The following is a 24,206-nucleotide window of genomic DNA, read 5'->3' on the forward strand; positions in this document are numbered from 1 at the left end:
GAAGTGATGTCACTCACTGCTGCTGTCTGTCCTGTCTTGTCTCTACGTTTCCCATGATGCCGTTCACACACACACACACACACACACACACACTCACACACACACACACACACAGAGTGATGTAAGATGGCCGCTGTCTACACATGTCACATCCACCTCCATTTCATGTCTGATCCTCCAACATCTGGGACGAGTTAGAGCAGGAATGAAGGAGGAGGGGGGGGGGGGCTGTAGCTGAAGGTCTGACTGAGACCAGCAGCAGTAAAGTGTGTCGTTGTTATAGAAACCAGATTGACACACACACACACGCACAGACACACATCTGGAACGTTTCCAGATGTTTCTACTGTTCAAGTCGATCAGAGGAGTTTCTACAGTCACACACACACACACACACACAGACACACGCAGTCCTGGTGAGACTCCGCCCTCTGCTGGACAGATGCCACACTACAACCAGAGGAGAACAGACACACTCTGACAACTGTCCCATGATGCATTGCAGCTCTTTCAGTGACAGACTGACTGACTGACTGATGATGATGATGTGTGGGGAGACAGATGTGAACATCTGGGTTGTGTTGTTACTGTGTGTTCAGAAGATACACTTTGTGTTTAAGGTGATGAACCTGCAGGTGTGTCTCCTCTCCTCTGTTGTTGAAACAATGTTGAATTAGCTGAAGAAACTGCTGAAGCAATGATGAAAAGGGCACTAAAGCTGAAAACTTGTAGTAAGAGACGAATATCTTTTAAAAGGTAAAAAGCAGTAGAAATGTTAGAAGAAAACATTGAAATCTTGCACAAATGTAACAGTTAAAGAGTTGAAATCTGCAGCTAACCTGACAGGAAAGAAAACTGATGAACCAGCGCTAACATGGCTGAAGCAATGGCTTGGAATATATTAAATGTAAGATTTTGTATAAAATGGCTGGAAATTACTTGAATTGTTGAAGATTACTATGAATAAATTGAAAAGTTGAAATCTTAAAACTGCAGCTTAAAAACATATATTGATAAAGATGAAGCAATATCTGAAGAGTAAAAGTATAACTTTAAGCAGGAGGCTGAATGACATGAAAAGAAATGTTGACATTGTTTCCATTTAGTCCAGTAAAGTTGCTTTCACACTGCTATTATGACCAAAGGATCTCCCTACGTCATGACGTCATTACGGACCAGGGGCCTCATTTATCAAAGAGGGTGAAAAACTGCTACTAAAGTTTTGACGAAAATAGCGTACACCCGAAATATTTACACCTTTTTCAGATCAATCAAACTGTGCGTACGCACAACTCTCCGCAATTTCCCTTTGATAAATCACACCGGACCCAAGAATGGTGCACACGTGAACACACCTCTTACTCCGCCCTGGAACGCCTAGACACAACCATATATGGTCAGCACGTGCACATTAATTAGCCATGTGCGCTCTGTGGAGCGGCTACAAAGTGACAACAAAGACAACGGTGGAGGGCGGAGGAAAGAAGTGGAACTACATACACGGCGATATCGGGCAATAAATCAGTCAGAAAAATGATCTTGCACTTTAATAAGCTACAATAAAAACAAAAACCTCCCAAATCTCAACAAACAGGAGCAGAAAGAAGAATAATCTTATGTAATCTGCCCCTTTATCCCAGAAAAACTTTTTTTTTTTACACCTAGATGTTAAAACAATAAGCAGGATTTCCACGATAGTTACCATTACTTTGAACGCCTCTCCACTACACAGTTACAGCTCTACTGGACTTGGTTTAGGTCATTTTCCATTAACGTTACGTTGTCTCAGTCTTTATTCTCTCGTCAGCTCCAAACACACGTGCACCCACCTGGTTAACTCAGGTGACAGAATAATAACAGTCTAGGCTGCAGATCAGTGTTGTGCTGTGCTGCCGATGTGTTTTTAAACTTGGATGGTTTGATCCTTGTCGGACGTCACACTAGAGTGTGTAAAAGCAAAAAAGCAAAATCCTCAATCCGCTCTGTTTATCAATTAAATTATAGCCTAGTGTTATTATAGAGCGGGTTGGATTGCCAGTGTCAACGTTCCACCACTACCACAATTACTTCAAAAAAATCCTCTGTGCTCTTCTAAATGTACTCCACTCCTCTCTCCCTCTCACACTGCAGTTCTCTGACTCAGCAACGGTGTCGCCAATTCCTCCTGTTCCTCAAAAAAGGCGTAAATCACGGTACGCCAGGGTCAAAATGGGTGTAAATGTCCGCACTTTTCCCCGTCAGGTTTTGGTTTGATAAACCCCAAATTTGGCGGAGAAAAGTGCGTACGCACAAAACGGGGGGAAAAGGGTGTAAAAAAAGGTGTATCCACAATGATAAATGAGGCCCCACGGCTGCGCCTGCTTATAATTGTCAGTGATTGGCAAGGCAAGGCAATTTTATTTGTATAGCCAGTTTTTTACAAACAGTTTGTCTCAAAGGGCTTTACATGGCATCATAACAACATCCTCTGCCCTTAGACCCTCACATCCACTGAGGAAAAACTCCATGGAAAACCCTTTTAACAGGGAAAACCAGGAGAAAGCTCAGGGTGAGCAACAGAGGAGGGATCCCTCACCCAGGACGGACAGACGGGACAGAGATGTTGTTACAGACAAGAAAACAGTTTATAATACAGAATGTTGCAAACATGGAAATGTTAACAAGAGCTGATGGAGGCAGTTTCTGGTGGGAGGGAATGTGTATTTTCAGTTTAAATAGCTAAAGAACAAAATTAACAGCAACGTATGTTCCGCTAAATCTGCTGAAGGAGTCTGTAGCAATGCTACAATGGTTCAAAAAGCAGCTGGTATTAACTCAAGCACAGAGCTTTGATCAGTTGGACTGGAGGACTGGAGAGAAGAAGTCCATTAACTAGCTACAACAGGAAGATAGAGAGGTACATACAAAACAGTCTGACCTGACAACTGGAGGGAAGGTGTGTGGATGTGTTTGTGTGTGAGAGAGAGATAATCTCATTTATTTCTGATGTTTACTGTTTACTGATATGCTATCACTATTCTCATGATCACTTATTATCATAATATTGTTTATTATTTTACACACACACACACACACACACACACACCTTTTTTATTATTATTATTATATAATTATTTTTCTCATTTTTATTCTATATGTAGTTGAATTTTTATGCTTTGGCAACATAATCTTCGTGACAAAGAGAAGAGCTGCTCAACAATAACATGAGCTCCTCTACATGAGCAGCTGCTCCTGACCGGTTCTACCTGCAAACTGATATTATACTGTTATTGTTCTGTAATAATTACCTATACACACACCTTCCTTTTTATTTATTTATATTTTTATTTGTATTAAAATTATCTATGTATTGTAATTCTGTTGTCCTAACGCTTTGGCAATATTGTAAATCACAGTCATGCCAATAAAGCTTGTTTGCGCGTGTAGTGTATTTTCCACCTGAACATTTTTGCTTTAATATCTTGAATTATCTTATGTTTTTTATGGTGTTTTCTTAGCCTAAAAGTTAAGGGATAGGTTAGAAGTAAGTCACCATTTGGATAGGAACTTCATTTGTGATAAGTAACAGTTTACAGTTAAATGGAATAAATATGAATAAATTCAGATGTTACAAGAGAAAAGGCACACACATAGATTTACAGCAAGATGTTTAGTTTAGGTGTCTTTAGCAGTAGTGTGGAATGTACCCTGAGAATTGTGTTTCTTGTCATCTACCCATCTCTGTGGGTCATAGTTTCTGGGGATACTGGACACTATCTATTCTTAAGTTAGCTTGGTCAAGAGATTAAATGTCAGAAGGCATAGGCTAGATTCTGTTTTTAGATCCTGTCTTTGTCTGACCATCCTGGTCAGTTATATCCTTCTGTGGGAGAAGGTGGAGTTTTAGAAAACGTATATAAGGTTAGAGCTTTAGGCCAAGAGAGAGTCATCTCACTTCTTGGCACCAGAGATGCTCCACGATTAGGCATTTTTGTACACTGTTCTTCTTCTTGTAATAAACTCTTTTTGAATGCAAGAAAAGACGTGTCGGCGGTGATAACTTCTCTTCATCAACTCATCAATATACCACACGCATGTTCCGAGGTTGCCATGGTGACTTAACTACTACTTCACACCTGAAAGTCTGAACCAAGGTCCGTGTTCTGTTGCCATTTACATTTGGTCTGGTTAGTTTGGGTTTCACACTGCAAATGGAATAACAGACTTTACAAGACAAACCTACTGGACACGTCATCTCCATATGTACTTCCGCGGCTCATTTTGTTTTGGTTACGCAGTGTTAAGCAAGGCAAGGCAATGCAATTTTATTTGTATAGCCCGTTTTTACAAACAGTTTGTCTCAAAGGGCTTTACATCGCATCGTAACAACATCCTCTGTCCTTAGACCCTCACATCGACTGAGGAAAAACTCCATGGAAACCCTTTTAACAGGGAAAAATCGGAGAAACCTCAGGGTGAGCAACAGAGGAGGGATCCCTCACCCAGGACGGACAGACGTGCAATAGATGTTGTTACAGACAAGAAAACAGTTTACAGTTTGTCACAGAATGTGCGAAATATGGAAATGTTAGCAGGAGTTGATGAAGGCAGTCTCTGGTGAGGGGGGGGGGAGAGCCGGTCAGCTCGATGGGAGGACTGGGTGGTAGACTGGTCCATGGGAAGGGAGGGGAGGCCGGTCTAGCAGCAGGGGAAAGGGTGGGAGGGGGCCGATGCAGGCGGCGGCTGGTGCAGAGAGGTGGAGCTCCGGTGGATCTGCGGAAACACAGAGAGAGTGCGAGACACCAAGGCCAAACTACAAAGTACAACAGAAAATGACAGTTCAAAAATATACTGAGGAGAGGAGAGGAGAGGGGAGGAGAGGGGAGGAGAGGAGAGGGCTCTGTGTAACCAGATGTGTCCCCAGCAGTCTAAGCCTATAGCAGCGTAGCTATAAAATGGTTCAGAGCTACCTGAACCAGCCCTAACTAAAAGCCCTGTCATAAAGGAAGGTCTTAAGTCTAGACTTAAATGTAGTTAGAGTGTCTGCCTCTTTGACCCATGGAGAGAGCTGGTTCCACAGTAAAGGAGCCCGGTAACTGAAGGCTCTACCTCCCAGTCTGTTTTTAGAGATACTGGGAGTCACTAACAGACCTGCGTTCTGGGAGCGCAGTGCTCTGGTAGGACAGTAAGGAATGATTAGTTCTTTCAGATAGGTTGGAGCTTTATCATTAAGAGCCTTATAAGTCAGCAGAAGGATTTCGAAGTCTATTCTAAATCCTACAGGAAGCCAGTGGAGAGAAGCTAAGGTGGGAGAGATGTGCTCTCTCTTCCTAACTCCTGTCAAAACTCTCGCTGCGGCATTCTGGACCAGCTGGAGACTCTTTAGAGAGTTTTTCGGACATCCTGACAGGAGAGAGTTGCAGTAGTCTAGCCTAGAAGTGATAAATGCATGTACTAGTTTCTCAGCATCACTCTGGGAGAGGATATTCCTAATCTTAGTGATACTGCGCAGATGGAAGAAGGCGGTCCTAGTCACATGTTTTATGTGGGAGCTGAAGGAAAGGTCCTGGTCAAAAATGACTCCAAGGTTCCTCGCGGTTGTACTCGGGGTCAGGGTGATGCCATCTAGAGTAGCGATCTGATTAGAGAAAGTGTCCCTGAGATGTTTAGGTCCAAACACGATGACCTCAGTTTTATCTGAATTCAGTAGCAAGAAGTTAGAGGACATCCAGGATCTAATGTCTTTCAGACAGTCTTGCAGATTGATGAGGCGGCTCCTGTCATCTGGCTCCATGGACAAGTAGAGTTGCGTGTCATCCGCATAACAGTGAAAATTGATTGAGTGCTTCCGGATGATGCCACCTAATGGGAGCATGTAAAGAATGAAGAGGATTGGCCCTAAGACTGAACCCTGCGGTACACCATACGTAACTCTGCTATACTCTGAGTGGTCGTTATTAACATTAACAAACTGAAACCTGTCAGATAAGTATGACTTAAACCATTTTAGGGCAGGTCCTTTAATCCCAATTTCATGATCTAGTCTCTGCAGCAGGATGCTGTGGTCGATGGCGTCGAATGCAGCACTGAGGTCCAAAAGTACAAGTACAGAGACGAGGCCTCTGTCTGAAGCTATAAGAAGATCATTAGAGACTTTGACAAGTGCTGTTTCAGTGCTATGGTGTTCTCTGAATCCAGATTGGAAAGCTTCAAAGAGCTCGTTGCTGTGCAGATGTTCATGTAGCTGCTCCAGGACAATCTTCTCAAGGATCTTAGAGATGTAAGGAAGGTTGGATATAGGCCGATAGTTGGCTAGGACATCTGGGTGAAGAGAAGGTTTTTTAAGTAAAGGGTTAATGACAGCCACCTTGAAGGCCTGTGGCACGTAGCCTGTGGCTAAGGAAAGATTGATTTGGTTCAGAAAAGAAATGTTAACTAAGGGGAAGACATCCTTAAAGGAGCATTATCGCAAATACAGCAGTAATAGCATAAAATAAGCTGAAATATGCAAAAGATGGGTCGGGGGGAGCCATAACTAAATTTACAAAAAAAATCGCCAACAGTATAGTGTCCGTGGGGCAAATGCAGCATTTGTCTTTGTTATGATCCAAGCCGGCCCGGCGCTTGCTGCGTTCAATTGCACTCGGAACTCGCAAATCCGACCTCCGAACCGGAAAAATGCAACAGTAAATAGTAATGTAGCAGTGTTAGGCTGCTTACAGTCACTGTAATGTAGCAGTGTTAGGCTGCTTACAGTCACTGAATCGCTCGGTAGAACACTTTGTCTCCACGTCCCTGTGTCTTTCTTCAGCTGTCCTCTCAGCGTTATTAAGGAGGAGGACGTTTCAGTTGCTGTTGTTGTCGTTGTTGTGGTTGTGCGCGACGTAGAGCTGCCGCTTCCACTAGCGAGTTTTCTTTTCCCCGCGATTGCACGTTCATTCAGCCTGGTGAGGGGGGAGGAGGGAGGAGGAGGGGGGGGGGGACTAAACGAGGCTGCTCTCTCTCTCTGACAGCTGCCCACTTGTTTATATCTGATAAACTCCGCCTGGCTCCATCTAGTGGCCGAATTAAGAATTTGGATTTGCGATAATGCTCCTTTAAGTAGTCTTGTCGGGACTGGATCCAGCAGACATGTGGCTGACTTGGAAGAAGTAATTGCAGAAGTTAAGTCTGACAGGTCGATGGGAGAGAAGCTGTCCAAGTGTGTACCAAGTCTGGGAGGTGTTTCTATGGGTAGGGGAGAGCGGGGTAAGTAGTGCCAATTTTTACTTAAATTGCCTTTAAAGCAAGGGGATTATAATAATGCCCCCAACTAATATATGCACATATAGTTTAGGATGTTGTGCATCCCTGGGAACAATCACTTTGAATCTTAAATCAACTGTTTCAGAAATATAGCTTTAGAAAAAAAAAAAAAAAATCTGGCACAACTTGCCCCCGGTGCGGGGTAAGTTGTGCCATTAGAGAGAATTCACTGGGGTAAATTGTGCCATTGATAATTGAAGTAAAACAGATGATTTTAATCTCACAAATGTTAATGCTATATAAAAGCAAGACGTTCAATACAAAATTAAAGCCAGAAGCAGCGATGATCGGGCCCTCGCTTGTCCCCATGCAGTCGTGGAGGCCTGAGGCACGCTGGGGGCTGTGGCGCAAAGAAACGCAATGTTTTGTTCATCCACTAGGCTACGAGCACAACCAGACTGGGCAGGTGTGTTCAGGGGCGGTCCCTCATCACACATGTTAAGTTTCAAGCAAATCCGTGCCCACTGCCATGTTTCTCCTATACACAGACAGCACTGCCACTGGCACAACTTAACCCAGGCCCTTTGGCACGAATTACCCCAAGCCCAGCATTTTGAGAAAAAAGGATTCCCCAGCTGTTTTGAGCTGGCATCATGCTAACTGCATAGACTCATGGTGTAGCTTAATAAAGCACTAAAACATGTGTGAACTGTTTTCAAAGTTATCTATAATTGTTCAAACACGGCAATCAAAAAACCTTGATCATAGAAATTTTACTTTGGAGGGCAAAAACTTGTTTTTTGAACATAAATGTGCTTTCCTCTCAAGCCATGTGTCTCCCTTCTTGATAGGATGAGTGAAACGGATGCCTCTTCAAAAATATGTGGTCACATGACCAACTTCTTCTATAGTTTTCTAGATAACAGGGGTGGAACTACTTGCCCCATGGCACAAATTACCCCACTCTCCCCTACTGTAATCTGTGCTCCATTACTGGCAATCTTCATTCTAATATTAACTATCTTTTCGGTAAAGAAAGTTAGGAAGTCGTTGCTGCTGAGAGTTGGAGGGATGGATGGCTCAACAACACTATGGTTCTTGGTTAGCCTGGCCACAGTGTTGAAAAGGAACCTGGGGTTGTTCTTATTCTTTTCTATTAAAGATGAATAGTAATTGCTTCTAGCATTACGGAGTTCTTTTTTATATATTAATAAACTATCCTTCCAGGCTTGATGGTCTTCCTCATGTTGGCTGGAATGTGTTTTCCTTTCCAGCTGTCTGGTCTTCTGTTTCAAAGCGCGCAGGTTTGGGCTGTACCAGGGAGCTATTCTTTTCTGGTTGATAACTTTCTTTTTCAGGGGAGCTACAGAATCAAGTGTCCCAAGGAGTGCTGCTGCAGTGCTATCCACAAGACAGTCCACCTGTGTGGGGGTGAAACCAGCATAACTGCCCATAATATTGTTACAGGATGTGGCAGCAAGCTCTGCTGGAATAAGCTCTTTAAATCTAGAAACAGCAGTGTCAGATAGACATCTACTGTAGCAGGATTTTTTCCCAGGTAGGATATAATTTGTTAGAGTAAATTCAAATGTTATTAAAGAATGGTCAGACAAGACGGGGTTCTGAGGAAGAACTGTGACATGGTCAGCTTCTATTCCATAAGTAAGTACTAACTGTTGTTAGGCCGGCCGGCTTCTGACATCAGTGTTACTTTCTGTTTACTGTTTGTGCAGTTTCTTCACCTTAGGTGGCTCTGCTCTCCAGTTCTCTCATAAATTCAATTCAATTCAAACTGCTTTATTGGCATGAACAGAAATGTGTTGTTGCCAAAGCATTTACAGAATATCTACATACATACAATATTACAATTCATAGGCTATTTAGTACAGTACAATACAATTTTATACAATTACATATAAATCTATGCATTTGTGATGTTATAGTGTGTCCCTCAGGCTGTGGCAGGCAGATACATATGTAGCTGCCAGAGGAGCTGCTGTCCCTTAACCTAACAGAAAGACACTTTCTCTTCTGGGGTCAACATGTGAAACTTTCTTATTTTCTTCTCTATTTCCCTGAAGTGAGAGTTTCTTATTGGAGATTATGAAACGGAAAGGTGAAATCTGGCAATCTGATGGATTAAGCAGTGACTCCTCACCTGAAAAAAAACCTGAAAAAAAAAAGACGACAACATGCAGCGCTAGCATCCAGAGAGGTGGGACTATTTTTTTCTTCAGTGGGGCTATTTTATTAGATGTATTTCTGGTTGAATAAAAACTACATTAAATTGATTGTGTATTCCTCTTTCATATTGCCATCATTCGTAACCGTTTTATAAAAGCAATATATTACTCCAGTCCGTGATATGCTCATTATACCACTCTAAGGGGGTTTTCGTCCCTCCGCTTCGTGTCGGGCCGAAGAACGCCCCTTAGCCATGGTTATGTATGTTATGTTTATTTATTTGATATGGACATCACAAATACATTGAGACTGTTCCAGTGGACAGACCAGATGCTTTGTTTGGGTGTGTTTAGCACATGTGCTAATTTTCAACACCAGTCCATAGGCGGTTAATCTAAAAATACAGAACATATTATCAACAGTATGAGATAAAACCAAGTACATGACACAACATCACAACAGTAGCATACTAATCTAAAAATACAGAGCACAAGATCAACGAAATGAAATTGAGCAAACAGAAATCATGATTGTAACAGTAATAATAGTAGCAATGAAAAAGTCCATATTTATACATGTGGGCATTGTTGTTGTTGTATAATGAGCATATACCACGGCCTGTCGTGATATATTGTTTAAATATTTGTCACAGTAGAGGAGGAAGTGCATCTCTGTCTCTATCTCTCCTGTGGAGCAGTGACCACATACATCATTTTGTCATATAGAACGTCTCAGATTTTGTTTTGTTTACGCTGCTAGGCTAGTTTTGTTTAGTTGAGTCAGCTGGTTAGCGCTACGTAACTTCCTGCACCGTAAATCGAGAGCAGAAGAAGAAAAAACTTCCTGTCATTGATAAGAAGGTCCGAACCAACAAAAAGTTGTTTTCACACTACAAAAGGTACGAACCTTGGTTTGTTTGGTCCGGCCTGATACCACCTCTTTGGTGGTCCTTTGGTGCGGACCGTGGAATCAAGGTTCGGATCAAACTGAAAAGTCCAAAAGTCCAGACAAAACGAGATAGGTGTGAAAACGGCCTTAGATGAGAAAGGGGTCTGTGACAACCTTAACCTGTTCATGCAGGCCCCCTAGTGGTTGAGACGCCGACATCCCAATTAATTAACACATGAAAGGCGTCCTTTATACAACGAAAGTAGGCATGGTGTAATGAAAATTTCAACACAGACATTTTAAGGACACTTTCGGCAACATGTAGAGAAAAAAAAGAAGTTTCTAGGTGCTACGGTTTTTTCACAGTCACTGAAACTGTCTCAAACAATATATATATGAAGAGCTCTTTTCCAAAACGCGATAAACGCCAAATTTAAAAAAAATGAGTTTGTCACGCCATTTTGCTGTGTACTGAGCCTATTACACTGCTCCATCAACGTCTCACGTCAAATCGCTACATTTCCCTGTTTAAAAGGCACCGCAAGATGCAGTTCTCCTCCAAACCGCGATAAGCGCCAAGTCTATTTTTAGCCAAAACGCGACATCTCCTCCCTCTCCTCAGAATTCTATGAGCGCTCCATGCAGTCCAACATGGCGGTGCTCTGAACCCAGGTCTGTTTTCAGTCACTCATTCAGTAGTTTCTGGGTTCTGTGTTAATTACTGTATCTGTTTATGTGGTGGACACTGTGCCGTTAAGTATACCCCCACAGCCCCCGCATACCGTACGAGCCCCGCCCCCGCCTGTAACGCCGGGTGTCCTCCGTATCAACGATCGATTTTTTTTTTTTTTTTTTTTTTTACAGCAAAGACGTAGTTTTGTTTACAGCAACATGTGCTCACATCATGATAGCGTCTGTATTTTGACTATTAAAACTTCCATAGTCCATAGTTCTCTTTGTTTAACATGTAAAGAGACAGACATCATTACCGCCCCCCTCCCTCCCCCCGACGTGCGCGCGCGCACACACACACACACACACACACACACACACACACACACACACACACACACACACACAGAGAGAGAGAGACACGCAGCACCTCAGTGATGTTCTCATGTCATGTTGGTTGGTTTTTCAAGACAGAAACCATCAATTTTTGTTTTTTTAAATGTGGATTTATAGCGTTTTGAGAAAAAATAAAATAAACTTTGAGTTTTTAATCAACAATATTGTTGTTTGATTTAATAATCATTGTTCAACATGTCCAGACTGAACCAACAATCATTTTAACAGGATAAATTGAATATTAACAAAATGGGTGGGTCTAGGTAAATATTGTCATTTTCTGGAAAACTATTAAAATGGATTTATAGCGTTTTGGAAAATAACTCTTCATATACAATATATAATATAGACTACGGCAGCCCACAAGCGACGTCACGTCAACAACAAAGGTGATTTAAACATATATGTACCATCTGTATACCTCTTCTTTCACCACCAAAAAATTGTATACTGTCATATAAACAAAAGCAAAGAACAAAAATGCAGTTTTTATCCCATTAAAGTTTTAAACAAACCTGCTCACTGAACACAAACAAACCCGGAAGTCATTTTCGAGTGCCGAAAAATACGGACATTCATCAATCAAAATCAAACACCCACTAAAACATTGAATAAAATTATAAGCTTACCCTCATTTTAAAGCTTAAGATGTGCCCGACAATGATCCCCGGTTCGATTTTATCCATCCTGACCAGATAATCCATAATATTGTCATGTTTCCCCGCAGTGATAATGCTAAAGTCATTCTCCGTCAGACTGCGCACCCGCTTCACGCAGGTCTAGTGGCCTGTCAATCAAAGTCACGGGGGTGACATGTTTTTCGTCAAATAGGAGAGACTCTAAAGTGTCACCTGATATATAATGATCCCTGATTGGGCAAAGCTTAATCCTACACCCAGCTGGTTCCTTTGGTTGCCTCTCCCCCTAGCATCACCAAGTAAGCAATACAAGTCTCCACAAAAAGTGTGTTTTTACTGCCCCAGTTTCAATGTAATAATGAAAATAATAATAAAAGACAATATGTGAACTATTTCAAATGTCCTTGTTAATTTAAGCCATCACTGGTGGTTGTGGGATGTTTACTTCTGGAGTTATAAAGCAAAATAACAATATAAAACAGGCGAAAATAGGCCAAATTCATGTTTGGATGGATTTTAATGGATATATGGAAATTTAATGGATTTGGCATTTTAAAAAACAAAAAAATAATAATAGTAGGGATAATGAATAGGTAATAAGAGAAAGGAGCAATACATATATAATAATGAAATAAAACTTTGAAAATAAAGGGATAAAAAAAAATTATAATTTGTAAAAGAAATGCATGTAATCATTTTCCTTTGTGTAGAATACTTTTCATGTTAATATGATAGTGACCTTTAACCTGAAACATTTGATGGGCATACCAAAACACTAACATTTTCACTAAACATTTAGAGACACCTCTATCTTACAATTTTAATGCTTTCAGCATTCACACTAATTAAGTATAAAGATTTGAATAACAATAGATTTGAATGCTTTCAGCATTCACAATAATTCATAGTTTTCAGTCACGTGACTTGCCTGTGACCTGGGGCCGGTTGTACCAGGCAAGGCAAGGCAATTTTATTTGTATAGCCCGTTTTTACAAACAGTTTGTCTCAAAGGGCTTTACATGGCATCGTAGCAACATCCTCTGTCCTTAGACCCTCACATCGACTGAGGAAAAACTCCATGGAAAACCCTTTTAACAGGGAAAAATCTGAGAAACCTCAGGGTGAGCAACAGAGGAGGGATCCCTCACCCAGGACGGACAGACGTGCAATAGATGTTGTTACAGACAAGAAAACAGTTTACAGTTTGTCACAGAATGTGCGAAATATGGAAATGTTAGCAGGAGTTGATGAAGGCAGTCTCTGGTGAATCTCACTAAGTGTTTACTAACCTTAGTAAATGTGTAAGTGTTTACTAAATCAAGATTTAGTCCTTACTAAATTAAAATGGGTTGCACCAGTTTTACTAGGAATCACATAGAGCTAGTAATTACTAAGTGTTTACTAAATATTTACACCTACCCTAGGGGTTGTGTAACTGTTTACTAGTTACAGTTTGTCGACACAGGATCAAAACCAACTGAAAAAACAACAACAACAACTAGCTTAACGGCTCGTTTAGAGAGGTTTGCTTTACAAAACAGAGAACCTGCCGTTAGGAAAAGGCTTTTGAGAAACAGAATCCACCCTTTAGATGTATATGATGACTTTGATATTTACTGTCGGTACCGTTTAAATACGCGACCACATAATGCGGATCACGGACATGCTAACGTTAGCTGCGGCAATTAAGCACGGGTCCGAACGTGGCTCTACCTCCGTTGCTACGTTACTTCGCTACGGGGTCGATGCAAAATGTGGTTGGGGACACAATTCAAGTCTACAACGGTAGGCTACTGTGTGTCGGGTGGCGCTGGCGCCAGTGTGAAACCTCAACCAGTACGTGCAGCTGCCTGTGCAGCAGAAATACCACAACATTGCCGGCGGCTTCCGTGACGATACGGGACACACTTCAAAATTAAAGCACCCAGCTGTTCCTGTGTACATTCTGCTCCGCACGCTGATTGGGTAGCCAAGTTGTTGTCGTCACTTAATGCGACTAGTAACCACTTACGCATTTACTAGAACAGCACAGACCCTGGTCCTCCTCAGGTCAAAGGTCAAAGGTCAAGGCCTCAGACTGTTGAATAAACATGGAGGATAAATAATTCTGTCATCAACACAAAGCAAAGGAGCAGGACAGGAAGTGAAGAGGAGAGCCAGAGAGACGTTTCCATGGAGACGTCCTGCTCATCATCTGGACGTCATCAAACACACTGATCACTCTGATTGATCAACACTGATCATACAGACTGATTCTTTAGCCATCAGTGGAGTTGCTTCTCTTCCTGGTGTCGACTGTTTCTTCTTCCCTGTAGAGACAGACGACGGTGAGACAGAGACAAACAACCAGAGACAGACAACTAGAGATAAACAAACAACTCTGACCTTTGACCTTGAGCTCCACTATTGTCCCTGTCAGGAAGTCTCCGTCCTTGTTGTAGACACTGCAGGTGTATCTTCCTCTGTCTCCCTCTCTGGGCTCTTTCAGGGTCAGACTGAGGTCTCTAGTCTTCAGGTCTTTCTTCATCTCTGTTCGGCCTCTGTAAACCTGGTCCTGTTCTACAGAACCGTTCTGATACTCATGGACCTTCCTGTTGTCTATGTCCATCCACTCCACTCTGATGTCTTCAGGCAGGTTGGCTGTGGTCTTGAAGGACAGCTGGACAGACTCTGCTCCTGATTCCACCTCCACCTCTTTACCTGAGAGACAACAAACCACATGATGATGTCCAGTGGCAGCCTTATGGCGCTTTTCCACTGGCGCAGTACGGCCCGTCTTTTTTGCTTATCCACTAGCCCTAGTACCTGGTACCAGGAACTATTTTAGTTCCTCCTCGGCCCTGGTTCCAAACGAGCCGAAGCGATACCAAAACGTGACGTCAGCCGACTGCCTTCCACTGATTGGGCAGAGCATCGTCACTGGAAAAGTGCGAGCGCCACGTCCGACATGAGAAATTTCAAAAACAGAGCGACAACAGCAACCACTAATATGTATCAAGACTGTTGTTGTTCCTTCACCCGAGTTAAATATTGCTGTGTGTAAAACCACTGTGGTCTGTTAACGAGGTGCAGATGAGTGAGTTTAGAGCTGACGAGAGGATCGAAAAAAGAGAGGCGGACAATGCGACAATGCTGCATGGCATCCCCCCTCTCTCTGCCTCATCATTTCCTGTCTCTCTCAACTGTACCATCTAATAAAGGCACAAAAAGCCCCAAAATAAACTTAACCCCCCCCCCCCAACCCCCCACGCCCCAGAAAAGACGCAGTACTGTAAACGCAATATCCATGTGTACCAGGGACATCACTATCAGGGCAAGTGTGATGCCCCAGGTCTTTCTGTGCATGTGTCATCTGCTGGGTGTGTTTCCTTGTCTGTGTCCTCCTCTGGGTGTGTCTTCTTCCCCCTGACTGCAGGTGCCTTGTTAGTGCCGTGTGAGTTTGGTTTGGTTATGTAGCCTTAAGTTCTTCTTCTGCTTTTGTTTCACATGATCAACACCTGCACACTAGGGGTGCACCGAATGGCATTTTTTTGGCCGAAGCAGAATACCGAATAAAATCAAAACGCTTGGCCGAATAACCGAATAATACCGAATACCGAAAGTGGTTTTAAAATGTTTCTTCTTTTTTTTTAATAGGGCCTATTGGATAAATAAAACATTTTTTTAGACTTAAAGCAGAAGTAAGCGGAATGTTTGAGTTAATATCAGTCTTAAATAGTTATATCTTCCGACAGCAATCACTTACATAGAGTGTTTGGTCAGTCACTCTGCTCTGCTGTAAGCCGAGGAGAAAACTTCTTGTATACTTCCTTGTATCCTACAACCTTTATCCAATGAGGAGAGAGAACGGCATGAAGGGCTGTGTGTGCAGCCAAGGGATGCGCATGAATGTGGTGACGTAGGGACAAGGACCAATAGATCCATGACGAGGGCGGGGGCTGCTAACTCCATCGGCTGACAAGCAGTTAGCCAAAACCACCGGATCGCTTACTTCTGCTTTAATTTTCAAAGAAAGTAAATGTTTATTGACTATTCTGACAGTTTTTTAATACTCCAGTTGCCGTTGCTCATCAAAAAAGCACAAGTTAAATAATGGAGGTCTTATGCACTGGATCAAAGATTTTTTAACTGACCGTCCACAAAAAGTATGTGTCAAAGGGGTGCTCTCTGATGAGATTGTTTTGAACACCGGGGCCCCGCAGGGCTGTGTTTTGTCCCCTTTACTCTTTTCTGTGTATACTAATGAAATGACCCTGGGCCTGCATAACAGCAAGTATAGGCTATTTAATTCTGCCGATGATATGGCTCTAGTAGGACTTTTCAGCAAAAATGACGATGTTTCAGACTATTTTGCACAGGTCAAGTTCCATCAGTGGTGTGTGTCCAGCTCATTGCTAACTAACATAGGCAAAACAAAAGAGCTGATTCTAAATTATGCAGACCCGCCCCCTCTGATACTATGTGACCAGAATTGTTAACTGTTTTAAGTACTTAGGCAAGCGTTTGTGTTGTGTCTGTTTTGTCTATCAGGGCTCGACAGTGCGACAGTTTTGCTCGCATTTGCGAGTTGATAATAGCCCGTGCGAATAAAAAATTGCATTCAGTCGCATCAGTGCGACTCGGACAGAAACTGCATGCACCGCTTTGCATGCTGTTTAACGTGAGCAGTATCCCCCCCGCCCCGCCCCCCCCTGCCTGTTTGGTGATTTTGGCCGCCGCATTGATTAAAGCTTGTGTACATCGGGGCCGTTCAGATGTAACGTCTTTTCCGCACATTACTTTCAAGGTAGACGCGCGTCATGCACGCCAAGGCGACACCGTAGCAGCGCACATTCAGTGCGATGCGCTTTTTTTCCGTGCACGTTCGACCTGCCTCTTCCTCCGGTACACGGTCTCGGGCTGTGTCTCTCCTACTGTTTCACACGGAGCTCTGCCCCAGGTGAAGGAAGCCCTTAGGTGGTACGTGGCCTCCGAGGCTACCGCGGAGCTATCAAAAAAAAAAAAAACGCTTGTCGCGGTGAGAACAGCTGACATGTGGTCACAGTCTCACAGTGCAACATTCATATAAACTTCAACCTCAAAGCTCCCTGTCTGACCTGTCCCTGAACATCACACAGGGGCAACATGGAGCTGCTTGTGTGACAGGTTGTTGAGGAAACATGTTTGGTGTTTTTACTGTTCTCAAATGTAAAAATGGGTCATGTTGGACCCTCAGCCTTATTTAAGGCTTAAACAGCCTGCTACAACATTTTTCATTGTGCTCCTAAAAAATCTTAGTGTAGTGTAGAGCCCTGTATGTAATGTTCAGCTTTTTATACTGAGGGAAATATAGGTTCACTGCTCATCAATACCCCCACCCCCGGGCCACATGCACACACATACAGCGTAAAACTAAAAACTAATATTGGTTGTAATAAATATTCTATTTTCTCACACATATTTGCATTGTTTGTCTTTCCTGATTTTTGTTAAGGCAAAGAGCCAGTTAAAACATTAAAAATTAGTCTACAGGGTTAGAATTATAGGCTAAATCTACTTTATTTGTTTGAAAATGATATTTTCACCAAAACTACAACATTTTTATTGTGCTACTAAAAAATGTTGTGTGCTACTAAATTTTTCAGCATGGTAGCACAGTGCTACTTGGAAAAAAGCTTAGCGTCAAGCCCTGTCTATAAGTGAGACCAAAGATGAATTTCCTGCCTTGATGGGACAATAAAGTTTTTCTAATTCTGATTCTAATTCTAAAGTTTTTCATTTATATCGGCCCATTGTGAGTGCTGAAAGATCTATGCAAGTACATTCCCAAAAAAAACAAGTGTCTTTTAAAACAGTGGTTCCTAACCTTTCTTGGTCAGATTTTTTTTTTTAATTCATCAATTAGGCTACTAGACATTTCAGGCGACCTCATTTGAATTTCGGGCGACCCCACGTGGGGACCCGACCCCAAGGTTGGGAAACACTGTTTTAAAAGACGTTGGCCACGGACGGAGTGGGCGACATGCTGGGACGAGGAACTTTCGTTTTAACTGCTGCAGCCGTCTCTCCCTCTCCTACTCAGCATACTGTTCAGGGTGTTTGGTTTTTATATGATTTATAAAATGGCGCGTTCCTACAGGAACGGTCCCGTCACTCAGTCCTCTCAGTGGCCGTGTCTCCGCTGCAGACAGGACTCACCGGGCTCTTGGAGCGACGTGCAGCGGTGCGTGCGGTCGCTGTGCAGCTTCCCCCCCACTGTTCTTGTTGCTGTTGTTTTTCCAGCAGTAGGTGTCACTAATAAAGCTGGGGTTTAAGCTGCCGTTTCGATCGTCGCGCGATCGCGCATTTATCAGACTTTTTTTTTTTTTTTTTTATATTCGGCCTTGCTTTTCACTCATTCCACTGAAGGCCGAATGTTGCTTTTTTTTTTGCAATATTCGGCTGAATATATTCGGTTACCGAATATTCGGTGCATCCCTACTGCACACACACACTCTCCACTCATGCACACCTTAAATGACTGATTTCACTGATCCTCCACACTCCATAATGTGAATATTTTCTTTGCTGGTTTAATTTGGTCTAATTTGGTTCAATTTGATTTAATAAAGCATTTATTGGAACAGTTACATGGTGTTATGACCCTTTGAGCCAGGTCATGACACAAGAAACCAGGCAGCAGAAAAAAAAACAGGATTTAAGTTGGCAAAAGCAAAAATCATTATGTGCATTTTCAGCCATTAATAGGCATCTTAACGCAATCAAAAACTATAGGCTTTAACAATACTCTGAATTTAAATTGGCAACAAAAGTAATGAGCACAAAGTGGTCCGCGTTATTTCAGCACCACGAACAAGGAAAGGACAGACATACGGACAGACGGACGTAGATTCATTCATAGGCGTCTGGTGCTCAAGCACTCACTGAAGGCATTAGGGCTTAATTTGACCCGCACCAATCGGAACCGGCACCTGTTTGATTGGATGCGGGACCTCCTCTGTCAATCAAAATCTGTAAATAAACTGCGAGTAATATCACATTTTAATTGTGCTCTGTGTTCTATTTCTCTGTGAAGTTCGGGCATACTCGTAGATTGCCTGTTTTGGATGTATTTTAATCTAAGAAAAATAGAAAAGAGGGGGAAAAAAGTGATTGACAAACATCAATCATCACGTTACACAATGATACAACCATTGCGTTTCAGGCGCAAATAAGAAGGAAAGCAGGGAAAAAACTAAACAACAACAAAAGGGATAGACTGCTAAGAGTTAAAGGATCATAGGGCAGGATTTGTGAGAAAATACCGGAAAATACCCATGCGTTTTACGTTTTTTAAATAATAATGGGTGAGGAAGCGTTCAAAACCAAAAAGAACGAGCCCACCTGCGTATCTCTCGATTGCCCTGAACGGGGTCTGTGCTGCAAAATGCGCTGCAATTCAGGGGGTGAATTTCCCGCGCTGGCTGGCGGACCTGACATCAGCGCGTCCACGACTGCCTTCGAATGGATCAATGGAATGGAGACATGAAGAGGGCAACCGCGGCAGAGCGATTGATACAGTAACTAGACTAGTGACACTCCCTGTTATATCAATCGCTCTGAACCACGGTGGATCCAAATTAGGCCTACTGTTACTGCCAGCAAACGACCCAGCACAACTGAAAGCCCTGTTAACCCCCCCCCCTCCCTTCACACACGCACACAGCAGCAGGCAGGTCACTAACTTACACACCCTCTCCCTCATCACTACTGTCTTATTATTAGCCGTTAGCCGCAGCTAGCGGTTAAAAGCCGACGTTATAACTTTAACAACGTTATCAGGCAGGTGGACAAACGTCCTCTTTTGCCCGGACACGTCCACTTTTCACGTCCTGGCCGGCGTGTCCGCGACGCGTCCGTTTTTTTTTTTTATGAAATCATGAATATGTCCGGTGTTTAGTGGTTTTCATGGGACCGCGGACCCTGACAGATGCGCTCCGACACCCGGACCCGGCGCGTTAATTCTCGGTACCGGCCTGTAGGAGTAGGAGCCCATACAGATCCATGCAGAGGAGCTCAGAGGAACAGACAAGCAGCCCCCTGCTGCAGCACAGTGAAGGTGTGTGTGTGTGTGTGTGTGTGTGTGTGTGTGTGTGTGTGTCTGTCTGTGAGAGCGAGAACCTACAGTAAAATACCCCCCCTCCCTCCCCAGATAGGAAAGACTGTAAAGAGTAAAGTAAACAGTGAAAAGTCTGTGCGCGCTCCCGTGCCGGTGGCTTCCCTGGTTGCTGTAGTTACGCGCAGCGACCGTCGCGTCACTGGCCGTTCTCATTAATCCTGCCCTATGATCCTTTAAGTAAAAATATAGGAATAAGGAGGCTGATGATTCTAAGGATGGTTTGTGGGATTTTTTTTTTTTTAAAGGTAAACATGTTTTTATTGATATTTTCTGCAGTAGCCTATTATTAATTAGGAGTCATCCAGTGAGTCCCATCGCGGTATGGCATGATACGCGCATGCGTGGCTGTAGAGTGCGTGACCGCACCATGGACCATGTGTAGCTATTCAGATGAAACCTAGGTGATGAATTATTGTTTATACTGTCCTTGACTTTTTGGCAATCAGTTGGGGCCCCCCTGGCGGCCGGGGTCCGTTTCAATTGAAACGGTTGAAACATAGGTAAGGCCGCCTCTGATGATGTGATCAGTCTTGTTCCTGTAGTGTTGAGGGTACGAGTGAGTTGGTACTGAGCAGAGCTGAACAGAACCTGAACCTGACCTGGCTACAAGACAGAAGGAGGAGGAGGAAGAGAGGGAGGACATGTTGTCAACTCTCACCTGTGACCTTCAGATAAACAGCTGTCCCTCTCAGCAAGTCTCCGTCCTTGTTGTAGACTCTACAGCGGTAGACTCCTGTGTCTCTGACTCTGGGCTTTCTCAGCTTCAGACTGAAGTCTCCAGTCATCAGGTCTTCATTCATCTCTGTTCGGTCTCTGTAAACCTGGTCCTGTTCTACAGAACCGTTCCGATACACATGGACCTTCCTGTCGTCTTTGTCCCTCCACTCCACTCTGACGTCTTCAGGCAGATCATCTGTGGGCTTCAAGGACAGCTGGACAGAGTCCTCTCCTGACTTCACCTGTACCTCCACGTGTTGTTCTGAGAGACAACAAAGTACATGATGATGTCATCAGACAGCAGCAGGTTTTAATCTCTTCAGTGATGAACCACAAAGTTGTAGAGGAACCTGAAGGACAGTACCAGAAGCAGAACCAGAGCCAGAACCAGAAGCAGAACCAGAAGCAGAACCAGAACCAGAACCAGAACCAGAACCAGAACCAGAACCAGAGGAGGAGTGGACCCATGTAGAAGCTGATGCTGTGTCTGGTTCCTGCAGTGTTGAGGGTACAAGTGAGTTGGTTCTGAGCAGAGCTGAACAGAACCTGAACCTGACACCAACCTCTAGAAACAGCTGGAGGGGGGAGGAGGAGGAGGAGGGAGGGGGGACAAACAAACAAACAACTCTGACCTTTGACCCGGAGCTCCACTCTTGTCCATCTCAGGAAGTCTCCGTCCTTGTTGTAGATTCTACAGTAGTATTCTCCTGTGTCTCCCTCTGTGGGGTGTCTCAGAGTCAGACTGTAGTCTCCAGTCTTCATCAGGTCGTTCTTCATCTCTGTTCGGCCTCTGTAACGTTGGTCCTGTTCTACAGAACCGTTCTGATACACATGGACCTTCCTGTAGAATCTGTCCATCCACTCCACTCTGACGTCTTCAGGCACATCAGGTTTGGTCTTGAAGGGCAGCAGGACAGACTCTGCTCCTGACTTCACCTCCTCCTGTTGGACTGAGAGACAACAAACCACATGATGATGTCATCAGACAGCAGCAGCAGGAGTGTACTCCATCAAAGTCTCTAACAACATCCAGATTATTGTGTAATGTTGAAGCTTGAATTAGCACAAACTCCAAACTAGTGCTGTCAAATGATTAAAATTTTTAATCGCAATTCAATTCAATTTCCTGAGTTAATTGTGATTAATCATATCTTTTTCTTTTTTGCTTGAAATAACAGCAATATGAATAGAAAGGATAAGCAACATCCAGAATAAAGGTAAAGGTAAAGGTACTTTATTTGTCACATATACAGCTAGTACAGTGAAATTCTTTCTCTGCATTCTTTCCTCCCTGAGGAGCAGTGGGCAGCCACGGTGCAGCAATACTGGTGGTATTTAAAAATCAGTGCGAGTGAAGATGTCAGAGAGAGTAGGAGTGTTTGGTGACAAGACGAATAAGTTCTCTAGTGTAGGAGAAGATGAATGAACGGGCAATTAAAAAACTCCGATAACAAACTCCGATAGTCTCCTTGAAGTGGCAGCAACAACAACATCTTTCTACATATCATCGTCATCGGTGTGACGTGTGGAGCTAGGGCGAACCAGCCCGAGTTTCATGTCTCATACCAATGGTGTAAATCCAGCTGCAGAAATAAAGTATAAACCATACATTTTTTAATATCTTGGTGTATGGCTAAATTCTGAACTCACTTTTAAACCTCATATCAATCACCTATTACGCAAAGTCAACTTTGGCATAATATGTTGTATCGCTCTCGTAAATGTTTTTCACTTAGTGTAGATAAGAATCTGGCCGCTCAATTTATACTCCCATCATGGATTATTGTGATGTTTTATAAAAATGCTCATAAATCTGACCTTGCTTCACATAGCATAGCATAGCCTATAATAGACTCTGTAGATTTGTCCTTGGATGCCCTTTTCTCGCCCATCACTGCACAATGTATACTAGACTCAACTGGCCAACATTGAATGTGAGGAGACATACCCACTGGTTGCAACTTATATACTTTATTTACTTTAATTACCTACCCTATCTACAGCAGTTTCTTATACCGTATACTAGGGATGCCTCGATACAACTTTTTCATGTCAGATACCGATATTGCAAATTAGAGTATCTGCCGATACCGATATCAATCCGATACTGCCTTTTCTCCTGTTCATGTTAACAATCCATATAGGACCGGATTTACTAAAGGATGGCGCGTATTAAAGCAGTACTAAAGATCTTTCAGTTTTGGTTGAGTTTGGCGGCGCCTGTGGACCAAAGCGGTAGTGTTTTGCCTGAAGGAAGACTCCATTTCCCATGAACACTAGCGTGAAGCCCTGTAAATATCCTGCATTAAAATTAACAGAAGACATCAAAACTAAGTTTCTGTTACCAGTGGATAATTTCAAAGTGAAAACACAAACATAATCAATTGCTAAAGTGCCGTTTTGCCTGTTCCCTCCTTGTTGTGACCAGCCCCCCTGTAATCCTCTCAGCAGGCACGCCGATTTTTCCCAGTGGCCACCCGTGGTACTGCAACAAAAAATCCCATGCGGCCCAGAAAGGATTTTTCCCATAGACCGCAATAGTAAAAGAGAAGCCTGTAAAACTGTTCACAGGACACCTCCAGCTGTAACCTCCGTTACTTACTAATCTTTGTATTCTATATTTTTAAGTCATGGACTTTTTATCCGTCAAAATGTTTTCTAACGGCCAGAAAAGCCACAGAAAAGTCTCATTTCTGGCCGTGACGTCACGGCTGTGTCCGTGCACCAGCAGTGCGCGGTCGTGTGTCTCGGGACCGAGGATGCCTGAAACTAACGAGACTCTGTCCGGCGCTAAAATCACTCAGAAAAGTGGAAAACACGGCTCAAAGGTGAGTTTCTGTTTGGTCACATCGAGTTAATTTAAAGCAGATATCAGTGGAATGTTTTTGTTAATATAAGTCCTAAATAGTCCTATTTTCCGTCAGCAATCACTTACATGAAGTATTTCAGCCTAAACACGAGTCTCTCCGTCACTCTGCTCTGCTGTAACCCGAGGAGAAAATTTTCCTTGTGGGATACAAGTGTTATCCAATGAGGGGAGAGAACGGCATGAAGGGCTGTGTGTGCAGCCAAGGGATGCGCGTGAATGTGGTGACGTAGCACGAGGACCAATTGATGCCTGACAAGGGCGGGGGCTGCTAACTCATGGTGCGTTCAAGGAAACTCGTACTTTGTGTTTTTCCTTCCTGTGAAGTCATACCAGTTCGATCTGGTACGAGTTCACGGGTCGGAAGTTACGAGTGGCCGTTATAGGGAACTTTCACAGACAACAGGACGGTAAAAACACGAGCTACGGGTTACCTGGAACGCTACCAAGTCGTAGTTGTGACTTGAAGCTGTAACTTACGGTT

At 43.2% G+C, this 24,206-nt stretch overlaps 2 protein-coding genes across 2 annotated transcripts in view; both read right to left on the reverse strand.

Moving 5' to 3' along the window:
- Window positions 1-24,206, reverse strand: part of LOC146968260 (beta-enolase) — a 471,092-nt gene that overhangs the window by 327,736 nt on the left and 119,150 nt on the right. The window lies entirely within an intron of this gene.
- LOC146968275 (uncharacterized) overlaps window positions 14,220-24,206 on the reverse strand; it is a 36,130-nt gene continuing 26,143 nt past the window's right edge. Inside the window, exons 5-6 of the mRNA XM_085760303.1 lie at window positions 14,388-14,696; window positions 14,220-14,311 (exon numbers count right to left, since the gene is read on the reverse strand). Of these exons, the coding sequence (XP_085616429.1) occupies window positions 14,220-14,311; window positions 14,388-14,696 (401 nt within the window). The remainder of the gene's footprint in view (window positions 14,312-14,387; window positions 14,697-24,206) is intronic.

Source organism: Trachurus japonicus, chromosome 18, assembly GCF_045865225.1.
Source record: "Trachurus japonicus isolate A0001 chromosome 18, Traja_1.0".
In the NCBI taxonomy this organism is placed as follows: domain Eukaryota; kingdom Metazoa; phylum Chordata; class Actinopteri; order Carangiformes; family Carangidae; genus Trachurus; species Trachurus japonicus.